The sequence below is a fragment of the Morus notabilis genome, unplaced genomic scaffold (assembly GCF_000414095.1).
Source record: "Morus notabilis unplaced genomic scaffold, ASM41409v2 Scaffold1005, whole genome shotgun sequence".
NCBI lineage: Eukaryota > Viridiplantae > Streptophyta > Magnoliopsida > Rosales > Moraceae > Morus > Morus notabilis.
In genome coordinates, this window is record NW_010363292.1 from 162,254 (window position 1) to 180,106 (window position 17,853).

The 17,853-nt window shown below is 36.2% G+C and overlaps 3 protein-coding genes across 3 annotated transcripts in view; all 3 read right to left on the reverse strand.

Moving 5' to 3' along the window:
- The window catches only part of LOC112092694 (extensin-2-like), a 7,848-nt gene extending 3,518 nt beyond the window's left edge, over positions 1-4,330 (reverse strand). The window contains exon 1 of the mRNA XM_024169455.1: positions 2,724-4,330. Within this exon, the coding sequence (XP_024025223.1) occupies positions 2,724-4,330 (1,607 nt within the window). The remainder of the gene's footprint in view (positions 1-2,723) is intronic.
- A 4,441-nt stretch (positions 4,331-8,771) lies between these two features.
- LOC112092695 (extensin-3-like) lies at positions 8,772-9,623 on the reverse strand. Its single transcript, XM_024169456.1, has one exon. It carries the CDS (start codon positions 9,621-9,623, stop codon positions 8,772-8,774), a length of 852 nt encoding a protein of 283 aa, XP_024025224.1.
- Positions 9,624-10,311: 688 nt separating this feature from the next.
- Positions 10,312-17,853, reverse strand: part of LOC21398385 (xanthine dehydrogenase 1) — an 8,232-nt gene continuing 690 nt past the window's right edge. The window contains exons 2-14 of the mRNA XM_024169448.1: positions 17,558-17,660; positions 17,339-17,447; positions 15,471-16,985; positions 15,003-15,245; positions 14,591-14,905; positions 13,988-14,227; positions 13,460-13,744; positions 13,093-13,314; positions 12,834-12,995; positions 12,303-12,437; positions 11,849-12,085; positions 11,590-11,763; positions 10,312-10,844 (exon numbers count right to left, since the gene is read on the reverse strand). Coding sequence (XP_024025216.1) covers positions 10,602-10,844; positions 11,590-11,763; positions 11,849-12,085; positions 12,303-12,437; positions 12,834-12,995; positions 13,093-13,314; positions 13,460-13,744; positions 13,988-14,227; positions 14,591-14,905; positions 15,003-15,245; positions 15,471-16,985; positions 17,339-17,447; positions 17,558-17,660 — 3,983 coding nt within the window. The 3' untranslated portion in view covers positions 10,312-10,601. The remainder of the gene's footprint in view (positions 10,845-11,589; positions 11,764-11,848; positions 12,086-12,302; positions 12,438-12,833; positions 12,996-13,092; positions 13,315-13,459; positions 13,745-13,987; positions 14,228-14,590; positions 14,906-15,002; positions 15,246-15,470; positions 16,986-17,338; positions 17,448-17,557; positions 17,661-17,853) is intronic.

Below are 17,853 nucleotides of genomic sequence, written 5' to 3' on the forward strand. Positions count from 1 at the left end.
GGGACTGGGGGAGGGATAGTAGAGAATTTCGAAGCTCGTGATTATTTAGTATGAGCAAAAAGAAGAGGGTATAGATTCTGTGAGATTGTAAATTCGTCAAAGAATTTCAATTTTAATCTCTTTTATTATGAAAAAAATTAGAGTTGAGAATTTGAGTTTGTTACAGTAAAAAGCTCTCAGAAACAGTTACATCTAACTTTTTTACTACAGTAAAAAAATTTTCACATAAAATCACATCTCAACTCAAATCAGCGAACTAAACGGACATGCTTCTCCATTCCGTTAAGTTATACAGCTTTCTTTGGTTGAACAAAATATCGTTTAACACCTATCTTTTTTTTTTTTTTTTTTTTGAGATATGAGGGCATGCATTAGGTTTCCAACACCTTTCTGCTACAGCGCACGTTCTTTTCGAGATAAACAAATTAAAAAGAGGGGGAAATTTACTTTTCCCACGTCGCTCACAAAATTATAGTTTTTTTTTTTTTTTTTCAGGGAATGTTTTCTTTTAAATAATTGGCGTATATAATATTTCTTTTGTTCCCTCTTCTTTTTCCGCTTTAGAATCATACATTCAACTTGTATATGCTTTTGGGCTCTTCAATCGGCACGTTAGAGTCAGTTTCGATATCATTTTTATGCTTTTTAGAGAGAGATTTTAAAAAACACCACAAAAAAATTCTATTTGAAGTTTAAATAGTTGGGTGCGTGAATGTGTGTGTGTCCACCAGGGTTGGAGTCGTGATGGTTTCATCACTTGTGTAAAATGGAAGACATAAACCCCACACTGTGATAAAAAAAAAAAAATCCTCACATTTGGATTTATGATGACTGGAATTATTGTTAGATTTACTGGTGTAATAATCAATTATGATATGATATGAAGCAAATTAGTGTCTGATAAAATGTGTTCTCAAATTTGTACTAGAAGTATCTCTCAAGACACTTCTCATAATTCATGCTACAAGCATCAAATTGTCAAATAATCCTGGGGTTCGTGTGCCTTTATCAAACATCATAAGAGGTGCAATTATAACTACTTTTGGGAACATCTACATCAACCCCAAACGGGGTCTTAGTTAAACAATTTTTTAATTTTTTAATTTTTTTTTTTGTTAAAGTTTAATATCTCGACTTATATTGAAAGGTGATAGATCATTAGATAAATACAACCATAGATAAATTATGTGCTGAAACTTTGGGAGATGAAGAATTTGGAAGAGTTGGCATCTAATATTGTAAGAAGTCATATTCTGTATTGTTTTGTTTTATTAATTTTTTTTATTTGAGGCAGTGATTTGAACTTTACATCTTATTGGTGGAATCATAAATGGAATTACCGCTACATTATCTACAACCACAATCTTATTACTAGCACATATTTAGCTTTATTATTTATTTAATTGCTTTTAATCACTGTCATTACGTCCAAACAATAAAAAGAACGTTATAAACTGAATATAGATTATTTATTTTATTTGAGAAAATGTTTTCAACAAACAAGCAAAATTGTGGGATTACAAAAAGTTTTCTAACGATTATTTGCGACGACACTAATCGTCGCAAAAACCCCTTTTTCTTATAGTGCGACCCAATATTAGTAGAAATAAACTTGCTCTAGTTCAATGCAATAGGCTTATAACCAACGCTAAATTATTCTCATCATATGATGGTTGAAAATTTCAAATGTTAAAATTATGTTTACGTTATGGTTCAATTTTTTATTTTTTTTGAAATCTATATTGTGGGTCGATTTACTCGATCGATAAGAAAATACACACAATTGCACGTCAACAGTTTGCAGTTATATATGAACCATATTGCCATTAATCCTATCATTTTTTTTCCGCAAATCCTGTTTCTGAAGAAATACACAACTTTTTTCTTTTTCTTTTTTTTTTTTGCTAGAATACACCGGTCATTTTATTTTCTCGATTAAATACACTTATAGATTTAATTAATTATATATATAATTGTTAATATCCATTCCTTTCCTCTGATAAAAAGAATAGACATGTTGAATGGTTAATATTCATACCCTTGCTTGATCACAATATACAGAATATAATTATATAACTCTGTCGCAACTTTTCTTTTTCCTGCACTTGTTTTGGAAGTACAAGATCTGTCACTTATTTTTAAGATATTATATATGTACTCTATTATTTGTTGCTCAATTAGCTTGATATCGTCGTCAGGGTCAAAGCTATATGGACGCGATATATATATATATATAACATATATATATATATATATATTTATAGGAGCTAGACGTTATAAGACTTTGATGAGAAACTTCCAATTTATTTATACAAAATAGATATATATTTATATGAAACAAATAATAATTTCGAGAGCGGACCACAAAACGTCTTGGCTGACATAATCATTCAAAGAAATTACATAACTAAATCATAAAGTCATAAAAGAAAAGCATATTTCGACGAAAGCTGAAAAGAATTATCCAATATTATGTGGCGATGCGTTCTCTTCATCTCAAATCGGCTTTCCCATTTCATATGCCACACATGCAAAAGCGACGCCAAGATGAGACTTTTTTGCTGCAGCAATTATTTGTTTGGAAATACGGAAACTGCAATTGCAAAACTGAATATATTATTGTCATAAAGAAGAGAATATATTAACTCCTAATTGGAATTTGCATCATATCTATAAAACTTACGTAAATGGAGCGTAAGAACCAATTATGGTCTTAGTAGTGATGTGGAGGTGGAGGGGATTTGTAAACATATGGAGGAGGAGGCGGAGATTGATAAACGTAGGGAGGTGGTGGTGGAGACTTGTAAACATAAGGAGGTGGTGGTGGAGAGCTGTAGACATAAGGCGGAGGAGGTGAAGGTGATGGAGGAGGAGGACTCTTGTAGATGTAAGGAGGCGGAGGTGGAGAGCTGTAAACATAAGGCGGCGGAGGAGGGGACTTATAGACATAAGGAGGTGGTGGTGGCGAGCTATAGACATAAGGTGGGGGAGGTGATGGTGATGGAGGAGGAGGGGACTTGTAGACGTAAGGAGGCGGTGGTGGAGACTTGTAGACATAAGGCGGCGGAGGAGGGGACTTATAGACATAAGGAGGTGGTGGTGGCGAGCTATAGACATAAGGTGGGGGAGGTGATGGTGATGGAGGAGGAGGGGACTTGTAGACGTAAGGAGGCGGTGGTGGAGACTTGTAGACATAAGGCGGCGGAGGAGGGGACTTATAGACATAAGGAGGTGGTGGTGGCGAGCTATAGACATAAGGTGGGGGAGGTGATGGTGATGGAGGAGGAGGGGACTTGTAGACGTAAGGAGGCGGTGGTGGAGACTTGTAGACATAAGGCGGCGGAGGAGGGGACTTATAGACATAAGGAGGTGGTGGTGGCGAGCTATAGACATAAGGTGGGGGAGGTGATGGTGATGGAGGAGGAGGGGACTTGTAGACGTAAGGAGGCGGTGGTGGAGACTTGTAGACATAAGGCGGCGGAGGAGGGGACTTATAGACATAAGGAGGTGGTGGTGGCGAGCTATAGACATAAGGTGGGGGAGGTGATGGTGATGGAGGAGGAGGGGACTTGTAGACGTAAGGAGGGGGTGGTGGAGAGCTGTAGACATAAGGTGGGGGAGGTGATGGTGATGGAGGAGGAGGGGACTTGTAGACGTAAGGAGGCGGTGGTGGAGACTTGTAGACATAAGGCGGCGGAGGAGGGGACTTATAGACATAAGGAGGTGGTGGTGGAGAGCTGTAAACATAAGGTGGGGGAGGTGATGGTGATGGAGGAGGAGGGGACTTGTAGACGTAAGGAGGTGGTGGCGGAGAGCTATAAACATAAGATGGTGGAGGTGGGGACTTGTAAACATAAGGAGGTGGTGGTGGAGACTTGTAGACATAAGGAGGTGGTGGAGGAGAGCTGTAGACATAAGGCGGAGGAGGTGAAGGTGATGGAGGAGGTGGAGACTTGTAATAGTACTTAGGTGGTGGTGGAGACTTGTAGTAGTACTTTGGTGGAGGAGGGGGTGACTTGTAGTAGTACTTTGGTGGCGGTGGTGGCGACTTGTAGTAGTATTTAGGAGGGGGGGGAGGAGACTTGTAGTAGTATTTAGGTGGTGGAGGTGGTGATTTATAATAGTACTTAGGTGGTGGCGGAGGGGATTTGTAAATGTATGGTGGTGGGGGTGGAGACTTATAAACGTAGGGTGGCGGAGGAGGGGATTTGTAGACATAGGGTGGGGGAGGAGGGGATGCATATGTGTATGGCTTATCATATGCCGCTACATTGGTGGCAATCAAGCATATTGCCAAGGCATACAGAAGATGGGGCCAGAAATTGGCCATTTTGAGAAGGCTGAGTGCTAAGAAGCCCCAAAACTTTAGGACTTCAATTGCTTAGAGACTGATTATTTGATTTTGGATGAATGCTAATGGAATGCGTTTCACAGCTTATATAGAGATCTCTTCAACGAGTGAAACATTTATTTAGTAATATGTCCATGTTCACTACCTTCAACAAACCTATTATTTAAGCTTCAAAAATTTATTTTCAACTTCTGATTCTAATTTATTATGAAAAGTTGGATGATGGGAACCCACTCAATCTTTAGATGACTCTTTATGCGTATGAAATTGAATCAGTCTAGTTAGACCTCTTAGTGCTGTTGTGCACTACACCAATTAATGAAGTTTAACAAAAAATAATTTAAAAGTTATATATCATTATTTGGACTTGTATACTGAACTTTTTTTGATTAAATACTCTGAATTTGTTAGAGGGAGTAGGTATTATTTACTTGCTGAAAGGAACATTCTACTTGAAATTATTTGGACTGATTAAGCTTTTGTATTATTGGTAGGTTAATTAACTTGGTCCAAAATCGAAACTTTTATAAAGTGAATATACACATTTGTGAGAAAAATGCCTGATGTCGCAGAATAAACAAGTCAGTTTAGATTAGAAATCATTGTCATAATTCAAATATTTGCTTATTGACAGTGTTATTTTACGGCAGTATGTATCATTATCATAAATACCCGACTGTCGTGCAACGATACTCTTTTTTTTTAATACAACATGAGATTAAACTCGCAACTTCCACCCAAACTCCCCGTGCCATTACATTAAGCAGTCTTTAGGCGAGACTAAGGGATTCTCATAGACACTAATTTGATAAAAGTAATTAATTTAGCATATATATGGTGTGTCGTTTCTTGATCAAAAGATTAAATTTGTGATCAATTGGGTAGGAAGCTGTCAAAAGATATATTAGATGGTTGTTGGCGGAGCATGTTAATTCGTCCACTTAGTTTAATTAATAACCTATTCCAACTTGTTGTTTGGATTTCGTTAATCAGTTACTTCAACGGAAACTAACAAATTGGTGATTGTCAACAGTGATGTAACTGGCCTATAAGATCGTGCTTATACGTTGAAAAGACAAAAGCCTTTCTTTTTTAGTGTTTTCGTCTGGTTTTTTTTTTTTTTTTTTTTGTCCTTCGTTTTTCTTTTTCTTTTGGCTGAGAAGAAGAGATGAAATATAGCTCTGCACATATGTTCCAGAGTCCAAATGGACGCACGCGTTATTTCTTTGCCTCATTATTATTATTATTATTATTATTATTATTATTATTATTTGAGATTCTTACAGTAAGACCTAAAAAATCAATATTCGGTATTTTTTGTAGTAGAAATTTCGTTCTGTGTACTTTATTATTTTAACAGAAATAGTAGGAAATAGACCAATATGAAAAGCTTAAGAAAGTATATAGGCCAATTTTTAGTTATATAAATTAATAGGCCATAACTTGTTAAGTTATGGTTCATAACCAGATCAGATATGGACAAACTTGTCAAGTTATGGTTCATAGTCAGACAAGTTATGGATAAAAACTGTGAATTATGGATATAACTTGTCAAGTTATAGTTCATAACCAGACAAGTTATGGACAAAAACAGTAATTTGGCCTATTTATTAACTTATGTAAACTATTGGCCTATTAATTTTAATTCATCTCAAGTCTTGGTTTATTTTCCTCTTTCTCCCATATTTTAATTAAATGTATGTAATCCGCTAGGAGTTCCTACTATAAAAGGGCCTCTATTTTTTTTTTAAAAAAAATGAAGAATTTCTTGATTTTTAACTGTTTCAAATTAAAAGTTCAACTTATCAGTATTCTCAAATTCCTTTCATTTTTCTTGTCTAATAGATTTTATCTTTTGCAAGGTCGTCAATGTTGTTCTTTGTTCAGCTACTTTCTCATATGCAAGTGACCATGCGTTAAAGTCAGGAGAAAATAAATGGTGTTGATTAGTTCGTAGTTTCAACCGCAATTCAAATATTTTACTACAGTATTTATTCTCACAAAATTTTAACTACAATTCACAGTACTTGATTCTTATTCTTTTCTTCTGCTTTCCCGAAATAAACTAAATATTCATTTCGTTGTATAATGTCATTCTCATTTAATTATATTGGACCAAATATTTAATAATATAATTAATATTTATATATGATTTTATACATATGGAGTGCCCTGCATTAGTTGAGCATGTTGAAGATTCCTGTAATCTGTCATCGTGAAAATTATATTAACAAACAACAATCAATAAATGATAAACAAAAAGAAACAGAAAAGGTCATGCACGGAAAGGAAAAGACTAGAGCGATCCTTGGTGTTTTCACTCTTTTGCTTTCTTCTTTCAATAATATTGAAGAAAGAAAATGAAGGTTTTTTTAATTTAAAAATAATTTCAGAATAAAGCACGTTTGTTAACAACCCGATAATGATTGAGATAAACTCGTTACCACTAAAAGTTCAACATAATCACGATATAATTAGCTTTGATGCTTATACTTTTCAGTACTAACAAGGTCGTCTTAGGAGCTGTTTAACAAAGCAACCAAACCCCAACCAAGAAACAATTAAGTTATTAGTAAACCGTAACTTTGTATTGGTTTAGACTTGTAAAACGATCAAAATGGACATAAAGATAAATTATTTTTTTTATAGAATGAAGAACTTAAAAACATTTCAATGTTATTAATATGATTGTTTTTTAATCGTATCTAACAAAAATAACCCACTATTTTAATTATGTCATTTAACTTCCTCGTTTAGTTGAGGGTCAAAATATAAAAACCATATAACAATTCAAGAAAGAATAAATAATAATAATAATAATAATAACAATAACAATAATAATAATAATAATAATAATAATAATAATAACAACAACAACAATAATAATAATAATAATAATAATAACAATAACAATAATAATAATAATAATAATAACAATAATAATAAGAATAATAAGAATAATAATACTAATAATAATAATAATAATAATAATAATAACAATAATAATAATAATAACAATAATAATAATAATAATAATAATAATAATAATAATAATAATAATATAAATAATATGTGCTCGGTGGTCTTCGAAATTGCCTGAGGCCAAAGAAGATAGGGAGGTGAGGTACAACACCTGTTCCCTTTTTTTATTCAGAAAAAAAAATGTAAATCGTCATTTGTTTTATTAATATTGGTGTGGAAGGATAATACTAGTGATATTACGTACATTTCATTTGATGATAACAAAAAATTTTGCCCTAAAAAAACAAAAAAAATTATTAGTTAAAGCGTCTCTCTCTATTGACGTTTGTAGGTCGTACAGCAAATGTTGTGCACTCTTACTTTTTGATTGCAGGTCATACGAATAAAGCTTTAATAAAAAATAAATAAATAAATAAATAAAACAAGCCCTGGGGATACCTGTCTTAATAGGAAGGGTATGTGAGATATAATTATGAGAAAATTATGATTCTATTGCTTAAATATCTAATTTATTAAAAGTACTCTTTTTAAATACTTTATCCATAGACTAATTCCAACTTAAAATGTAAAAATATATAAACTAATATTAAGGGGTAAAAATAAAAAACGACTTTATCTCGTGCCTCACCACGAGCCAATTATATATATGTGTGTGTGGTGTGTGTCTAACATGGAGGTAAAAAAGAGAAACTTCTTTAAAAAAAAAAAAAAAAAAAAGGTTTAAATTATGCTCAATTGCTGATATATGGTTAAATCGAGTGTTAAAATTATGTATGCTTAGTATGTAGAGCATTAACTCTCTCGCAACTTTTCTTTTTTCTTGTAATTTTTTTGCTCGCAGTTGTCGTAATGGAAGGACAAACTTATAAAGATTCATTCTTTAACTTTAATATTTACTCTTTCACTAGTTGCTCAATTAGCTTGATCTCATCGTCAGGGTATAAATATCAAATCACTAGTGAAGAAATTGCGAGAGGAGCTAGCTTTATGACTTTTAAGAGTTACTTTCAATAATTTATTCAACCATAAACAAATATATGAAACAAATTTATAATATTTTCCAACAGACCGCACGACGTCTTGGCCGACGACACCATTCAAAGAAATATCACGTAATTAACAAATCATCAACTTATAAAAGTAAAGAATATGTTGACGAAAGCTGCAAATAATGATCCAATCTTATGTGACGCTGCATTTTCTTCTTCTCAAATTATCGGCTTCCCCATTTGATATGCAAACATGGAAAAGCGATGCCAAGATGAGACTTTTTTTGCAGAAATTATTTGGTTGCCTATGCGGAAACTGCAATTGCAAAAAAAAATAAAGATATATTATTATAAAAAAAAAAAAAAAAGAGAAAATAAAAAGTCATGTTTGGGATTTGCATCATATCTATAAAACTTACGTGAATAGAGCGTAAGAACCAATTATGGTCTTAGTAATGATATGGAGGTGGAGGAGATTTGTAAACATCTGGAGGAGGAGGCGGGGATTGATAAACGTAGGGAGGTGGGGGTGGAGACTTGTAAACATAAGAAGGAGGTGGTGGAGAGCTGTATACATAAGGCGGAGGTGGTGAAGGTGATGGAGGAGGAGGAGACTTGTAGATGTAAGGAGGCGGAGGTGGAGAGCTGTAAACATAAGGCGGCGGAGGAGGGGACTTATAGACATAAGGTGGTGGTGGTGGCGAGCTGTAGACATAAGGTGGGGGAGGTGATGGTGATGGAGGAGGTGGAGACTTGTAAACATATGGAGGCGGTGGTGGAGAGCTGTAAACATAAGGTGGTGGAGGTGGGGACTTGTAAACATAAGGAGGTGGTGGTGGAGACTTGTAGACATAAGGAGGTGGTGGAGGAGAGCTGTAGACATAAGGCGGAGGAGGTGAAGGTGATGGAGGAGGTGGAGACTTGTAATAGTACTTAGGTGGCGGTGGTGGAGACTTGTAGTAGTACTTTGGTGGAGGAGGGGGTGACTTGTAGTAGTACTTTGGTGGCGGTGGTGGTGACTTGTAGTAGTATTTAGGAGGTGGGGGAGGAGACTTGTAGTAGTATTTAGGTGGTGGAGGTGGTGATTTATAATAGTACTTAGGTGGTGGCGGAGGGGATTTGTAAATGTATGGTGGTGGGGGTGGAGACTTATAAACGTAGGGTGGCGGAGAAGGGGATTTGTAGACATAGGGTGGCGGAGGAGGGGATGCATATGTGTATGGCTTATCATATGCCGCTACATTGGTGGCAATCAAGCATATTGCCAAGGCATACAGAAGATGGGGCCAGAAATTGGCCATTTTGAGAAGGCTGAGTGCTAAGAAGCCCCAAAACTTTAGGACTTCAATTGCTTAGAGACTGATTAGTTGATTTTGAATGAATGCTAATGGGATGCGTTTCCCAGCTTATATAGAGATCTCTTCAACGAGTGAAACATTTATTAGTAATATGTCAAGTTTCCTACCTGCAACAAACCCATTACTTAAGCTTCAAAAATTTATTTTCAACTTCCGATTCTAATTTATTATGATTAGTTGGATAATGGGAACCCACTCAATCTTTAGATGACTCTTTATGCGTATGAATGAATCAGTCTAGTTAGACCAAAAAAAAAAAAAAAAATCCTTTAAGTAATATATAGAGATTTGACATATATATAGATACAGAACCTTTTCTATACACAACTCTGTATTTGTAAGAGAGAGTAGGTATTGTTACTTGCCGAAAGGAACATATCCAAGGTTTGAATTGGAGGTTTTAATTAACTGGGTCCAATATCTAAACTGGATAAAGTCATGAATGTACACATTTGTGTGAAGGTGGCCTTATGTAGCATAAGTGTTAGTTTTGGTTAGAAATCATTGTCAGATGTAACAAATAGCAAATTGAAACCTTAGCTTATGAACCATATAATTGTACGGCAGTACGTGGTAGTCATTAATGGTAAAATGTCTAACAAATATTTAGAGATGTGTATTAAACTTAAGAACATTTAGCATGGAATTTCTGGTGAGCTCAGAGATTAAGGCAAATAGACGCCAATTAGAACGGAAGGACTTTTTATTCGCTATTGTTTGTTGCTGATGCTTTTACTTCGCTTAAACTAAAGATTTTATATTTAATTTTTGATAATCATGACTTTATTAATTGTTTGTATGTACTGCATGCTGGTTTCAGCATACTTTATTTTCCAATATTCTGTGAGGTCGGAATCTGTACAGCATAATAACATATGCCAACATTAAACTACGGAAAAGACGGGCGGCGACCGGAAATTATTAAACGCTAAGCTTCGGCCGGAAACTGGCACCAATGAAGGGTTCAGTGAATTGATCTAAACATGCCATGCGTATTCTTTCGGGTGTCGCCGGATTGTCGAGAGGAAACCAGTCGTTGTTCCCTACTTCTGCCCTCACAGATGCAATGGCGTCTTTGATGGCAAAAAACGCTGCTGAAGCCAGGAAGAATGGGGGCTCTCCAACAGCTTTAGATGAATGGATAGCCTTCACGTTCGGATGCCCCTACAAATACAATTAAACAACATAACTTGTTTCGGAAACAAATGAACGAGCAACCAAGACAGTTGTGCCTAAACAGAACGTAAATGCAAACCAAATGGTTCAAAAATAAATTAAAACAAAAGCCAAAAATTACAAAGTGGTACCGTGTGTTTATCAGAATAGTGAGAACTGATACCTATGCCTTTAGATAATACCATCCAAGTATCTTGCACCTGTTTTTTAGACTTGACATGTCCTTTATGCTCTCTGTCATTTTTCTTTCATTACTCCATAAATTACTCCAAAAAAATGGTTTAGGCAGGACAATGATCATTTTATTTAAGTAATTTCGGAGTACTGAAAAAAATGAAAAAAGGACAATGATCATTTTTTTAAGTCATAAAAAATGATACCCAGATAACGTGTTTCAAAAATCTAAGACGCCTACTCGGTATTATCCAAATACGGAGGTATCAATCCACCACTCCGATAAAATACAGGGTACCAGGATGCAATTTTCTCAAACAAAAATACGAGCTCAATCAGTTAACTGCGCATCTTTCATGTTCAAAAGAGACTCGCCAGCGCAAACATGAAAGAGAAGGAAAGAGTCCTTCTGTTTGTTTATTTTTTGAACTCCCTTTAATTTACTAACTTGTACCATTTTGTCACTAATCTGTAATTATGTATTTTGTTATTAATCTGTATTACATTATCTTTTGGACTAATATATTTAGTAACATGGCCTAAGACAATAATAACATACCTTGAGGAGGGAAACATTGAATTTGAAGGGAACATCATTTAGAGAAGGAATTTTGTAACTCCCAGGGCCACACGTGTATAAATATCCAGGTGGGATCCACTTATGAGCTGGATCACCCCACTTCAGTTCTTCTAAAGCTACCCACCCCAATCCTTGTATAAAAGCTCCTTCAATCTACAATTATGACAATTTCAAGAGATCAAATAAAGTGCAACAAAATGATGTGCAAAAATGATTAGGAAGACAAGCCAATTATTACCTGCCCAACATCAATGGCTGGATTGAGAGAATGTCCAAGGTCCAAAATAACATTTGCCACTCTAGTGTGGAAATCTCCGGTCAACGTGTCAATCTCAACCTCGGCAAATGCAGCCCCATAGGTGAAGTACCTGAATGGGTTCCCCTTACCAGTCACCCAGTCAAAGCCAATGTCGGGTGTGATGTAAAATCCGTGAGCAGAAAGGTCGATTCGAGCAACATAGCATGCACTCGCTAGCTGGGGGTCATAACAAATTATAATCGTCATATGCTGCTCTAGTTGTTAAAAAGCTTAGATGAAACTTTTGTCTGGCCATAAAAATCTTAATTGGAAGTAAATGACTCCCCCACCAACAAAAAAAAGAAAAAAAAAAAGCCCTTCCAATGCTTGGATAAAGTAGCAGCATAACATGCTGTGATTGTTATGCAAAAACCGAGATGGAAGGCAACGGTACCTCAGCAAAAGAGCTGAAATTATGCTTTGCAGCAATGGGCTCCATGCGTGCCTTAATTTGCTCACAGGCATCCAAAACCGCTGCTCCATACATATCGGAACTCGCAGAAGCTGCCGTTGGTGATGCGTTGGGAATCTTATTTGAGAAAAAACGTAAACACAAAAACAATGTAGAGTCCATATATCAGCAATGCCACCATTTAGAGTGCAAATAATTAGCAATACAAATAAGTACTACAGCATTGACGAGATATCATACAATATAATCTCAACTAATTAAACCTTAATATTTACACATGTTCTCACACATAACCAGTTTCGGTAGAGATGTTAAACGTAGTCATTGCTTCAGCCCACTTGCCACTTGGTCTGTTTAGGTTTGTTCTTTATAATATTTGGCTAACAAGACAAATGTTTAGGCAAAATTTCCCACCAACTAAGCAATCTTGCTTTTCTCTTGAATGTGGTCTACAGGACATGATAATTCAGCAAAAGGAAATAAAAATCTTTCGAACATTAGATTGCGAATTACCTTGTCCGTACTTGTCTCTGATATGAAGACAGAACTGAGGGGGATGTTGAAGGCAGAAGCAGCAACCTGAGCAACTTTGGTATGTAAACCTTGACCCATCTCGACGCCCCCATGTGTGACTAAAACCGTACCATCAGTATAGACATGAACAAGAGCACCTGCCTTCAGTTTGTTAAAGGATAGAGATAATTAATACAATTTGGACAGGATTCTGCAGTATAGAAGTTACTGGTGACTTTTTATCTGACTTGTACCGTACCTGGTTCATAAGCTTTAATGTAAAGGATATGCCAAATTTTGTGGGAACCATGGAAATACCACGCTTTTTCCACCGATTATGAGAATTAAATTGGTCAACTTCTTCGCGAGCTTTCGAAAATTCACAAGATAACTTTAGCTCATTCCAGACCTGGGCCAGAGTACAGTGTTGAAGTTGTTGGCCATAATGCAATACCGATCCTTCACCTTGAAAATTAATTTCCTGAATATTATGCATATAAATTGAAAAATCTAAGCTCAATGATCGTGAAAAAAAAAAAAAAAAAAAAAAAAAAAAAAAAAAACAAAAAAAAAAAAGTGTTTATAAATTGTTTCATGTCAACAAATAAAAGTATTACCTAACTTACCCTAATTTCTTCTGGGCTTTTCTTGAGCTCAACAGCAATTCTTTGTATCCAATTTTCCGTAATAAGCATTCCTTGAGGACCACCAAAGCCTCGAAAGGCAGTGTTACTAGGGATGTTAGTGAAGCACACCCTTCCCATGATCCTCACGTTTGGTATCTCATAAACATTATCCGAGTGGAACATAGCACGTTCAAGCACAGCAAGAGACAGGTCTAGTGAATTTCCAGCATTATTATATATTTCAAGGTCCAATGCCAGCACTTTTCCACCATTTGTGAATCCAACCTGTCAAACAAGATTCCACAATCAGTATCGTTTGGCATTACAAGTGGTGTGTAACTCCACTAAATAAAAAACTAGCCCAACTGATGGTCAAGTAGAAGCAACAAAGTACTGAATTAGAAATTCAGATGATTAAGAGATTAAGTCCTCTTTTCTCTCTTTCTACCAACTCTCTTCCCTCAACCACAAAAATAACAGGCAAGAGTAATTATAGATTAAGTTGTAATATGGGTAACATAAATGAACCTTGTATTTGCCAAAAAAGCTATGTCGTTGGCCAGATATCATCATGTCTGTATCACGGTCTAACGTAATTTTGACGGGGCGATTCAATAGATATGATGGGACAGAAGCTGCAGCAGCAATGAAGGCTGATCTCGTCTCCTTTCCACCAAAACCACCACCAATGCGCTTGGTTTTACAAACTACTTTTGACATTGGTAGGCCAAGAACATGGGAAACATATTTCTGATGCTTCTGTGGGGCCTGCACAATAATAAATAGAGTGATTCTTCAGTTTGAATTGAACCTGAGGAGAAGTAACATAAAGACCATCTAGTGCGCACTCTGACTAGTAAAATCCTTCAAAGTGACATCTAAAACACTTGCGGAGCAATAATTAAGAAGAAGCAAAGATTCCAATATAGTAGCATTGACAAATATTTGCAGATTTTCGGATTTTTTATTTGAACAAAAAAAGGCTTAATATCAATTAAAAGTAATAATTTAGAACCTACAACACTACAACCATAACATATAAAAATTAGTTGAAATTGAAACCAAAAACTTAGCTTGGTCAAGAAACAAAAGAAAGGCAATATGAAAAAATGTTCGTGTAGGTTAAAATACTTGTGTGGATGAAATCATATGAACTTCGTTTCCACCATCCATTGTCCATATCACACTGCTATTCGGCTCCAAGTAGAAGTGTTCCTGTCCTCCCACATGAACCTCCCCTTCTATGACCTTATCACATTGCCCAGATTGAAAACATAGATCAACATCCCCTTTCCTCATCCACTTTTCAGTGTTAGGGAGGAAACTTTTAGCATTGATGGCATCCTGTATCAATAAGATTGCCGGTAACTCTTCATACTCAACATGAACCTTTCTTGCCGCTAGCTTTGCATTTTCATGTGTATCAGCAACAACAACTCCAATAACCTGCACAAAATGTGCAATCCCATTATTGATATTAGAGAGGGAATATCCCGGTGTGTTTATGTAGAAATTTTAATGGTTGTCCATTTTTTTGTCATACCTGACCTACACAAGTAACATATTCTGAAGCGAATAGTTCCTCATCCGCAATAACTGCTCCAATCTTATTATCACCAGGAATACTGTCAGTAAAATATATCCCGACAAAACCAGGCAAAGATTTTGCTCCCGAATCATCTATTGAAAGTATACGGGCATGAGGTTTTTTGCTCAGTACTAAAGCAGCATGCAGACCGTTAGGAGGCAGCGGTGTGTCGTCAGCGTATGCTGCCTCCCCTGTAACCTAGTTGAAATCAGTAAATCAACATCATTATGCAAAAAGAAAACAAAAAATGAAAATGAAGAAACAACATCGTGATGCAGCAATCTACAAACAAAGTTTTATGTAAAACTGAAATAGACCAGCCAATACATGTTCTACTAAAACACTCTCCCTTTCAAACCCATAATGCTAAAGTAACTTGGAAAATCAGAATCAATACATTTGCTGCTTTCCCTACATACATACCTGAAGTCTTGATGACAGATGAACCTCAGGGGAACCCACGGCCGTTCCATGTCTTGTAATGTCATAATCTTGACTTCCTATAACGGGGGGCCGGTGGAATGATTCTACAGCAGATTGATAGGATAATGGAACACTTTTCTTATTGCATTGTGCTCCATCAATTTGGTGAGAAACCCACAGAAAGAATTTAAAGAAAAAGCTAAGAGTTAAAGATTTCCTAAACTCCACCATTCCACCAGGAGCGTCATCCTTGATCAAAATGTCCTTCTGCAAGACTTTCAAAGCACCCTCAAGTAACTCCTGGTTCCAAAGCTTTCCAATGAGAAACTCCTTCGTTGTTCTTGCAGAAAGAGAAAGCGGAGCAACGCCACCATAAACAATAGATGCATCTGTAACAACCTGATTTTCACCCCTTTGCTCAAGAAAAACACGAATTCCAGCATTTACAATTGCAATGTCATCCTCCCTTCGATGAGCCTGCTTAAATTCTTTCACAAACTCAAAAGGTCTAGTCCATGGTAAGAATATTGACTGCAAAATTTCATTCCTTGATAGATCCACTTTACGGTAACCAAGGAAAAAATTTTCTGCTGGGGTTGTTCTAGTGTTTCCTTTGCAGTCAGTAATTTGAAACTCTGCTCTAGCAGCCATCCACAAAGGGTTCAGGTCTGATATCGGACTAGCTGTACATATATTCCCACCAACCGATGCAACATTTTTAATCTGTGTCCCAGCAAACCATTTTAACTGTTCAAGAAAGGCCTTACAAGCAATAGTTTCATGAGCAGCACGCTCTGCTATGACCCTTCTAAAAACTTTCATGAGTTCAGATAGTCTTACTGCTGCACCTATCTCTATGCCGTCATCCTTCACATTCAATGCATTGAGTTCAGGTACATGCATAACAAAGATCAAAACCCGATAGTCCATTCTCTTCAACCTCATCTCAATTCCTACTTCAGAATTACCAACCAATAACTTCACATCCGGATATTTTGCTTTCAATTCAAGTAAATGTTGAAGTCTTAAGGGTCGAAACCACCTAAGCCCACCAAATCCACTCAAATTCAAAGGACTTGATTTTCTCAATAGAAGTTCAGGAGGAAAAATAAGTTCTTTGTCTGTGTATTTGCTTCCTTCTATCTCACTATATGAGACTGGTCGAAACCTCTCCATACAAACCGTACCTTGTCCCAAACTGCATTTGTTGTTGTTGCTTTCAGTCTTCGATCTACACGAGCAGGGCTTACCAGTAGAAGGGCAGACAAACTCGTGTTCTTGAAGGCTTAGGGAAGATGCCTCAGTATACAGCATATCATCAGTTTTGGCAAATACTCGAAATGCATCAACAATCGGTCTGTAACCTGTACACCGACACAAGTTTCCTGCAAGGCATTCTTCAATCTGCTCTTCACTAGGTGGGGTTTGACTCGACCTTAGTAACGCATACATGGACATAATAAAACCAGGGGTGCAAAATCCACATTGTGAACCATGAGAACGCGCCAACGATTCCTGCACAATAAATGACGTAACAAAGAAAAAATAAAAGAACATAATTACCAGTACACAAGATCCAATTTAAGCTCACACATATAATATTCCAGCTACTGATGTAAAATTTCTAACAGGCTTACAGATTCTGTATCATTCAATTCAGTCTCCTTCTATCAAGAACAATGAATGAATGGAACTGTCCATGTTAAATTGTTCATAATTTTTCACTCAGAAAAGTTTCTTCCCACAGTATAGGTCATCAAGACATAATATTTTTCTTTAAGTGTTGGAAGAGTGGGAAAAGCATGGCAATTAACAATAATCAAGAACACAAACAAAATGGACTCGCAGTGATGAGGAAAAAGTAGTACTTGAATCGGGTGTAGGCCACCCTTGCTGTTTCCCACTCCTTCCACTGTGATTACATGCATCCCTTCCACAGAATACAAAGGAGCCAAGCATGCATTGATAGCATAGTGCCTGAAAAAAGTTTTTATTTTTTTGCATTTTTTTTCATTTTAATTTGAAACTCAATAATATTAACTAAGTAAATGAAAAGACACAAAATCATGTTGGAAAGAGAGACTCACAGACATTTCTTCAGTTTCTCGTCATAATATGAAACCATGACAGTGCAAGCTCCACAACCACCTTCACCGCAGCCAAGCTTTGTCCCCGTCAGACCAACAATCTCTTTTAGCATAAAAAAGTTAATAAAGAGTAAGACAAGTTAGAAGCTTTTCCAAGTCAACGAGGTAATTTGAAAGAAAATCCAAGTGTCCACTCAAAAGTACGCCTGACCCACTTGGGATTAGACTTAAATAGCAAAGTACTTCTCTTTTATACTCTCTCTGGAATCCAATTCAAATCTGAAGCCAAGAAAAAA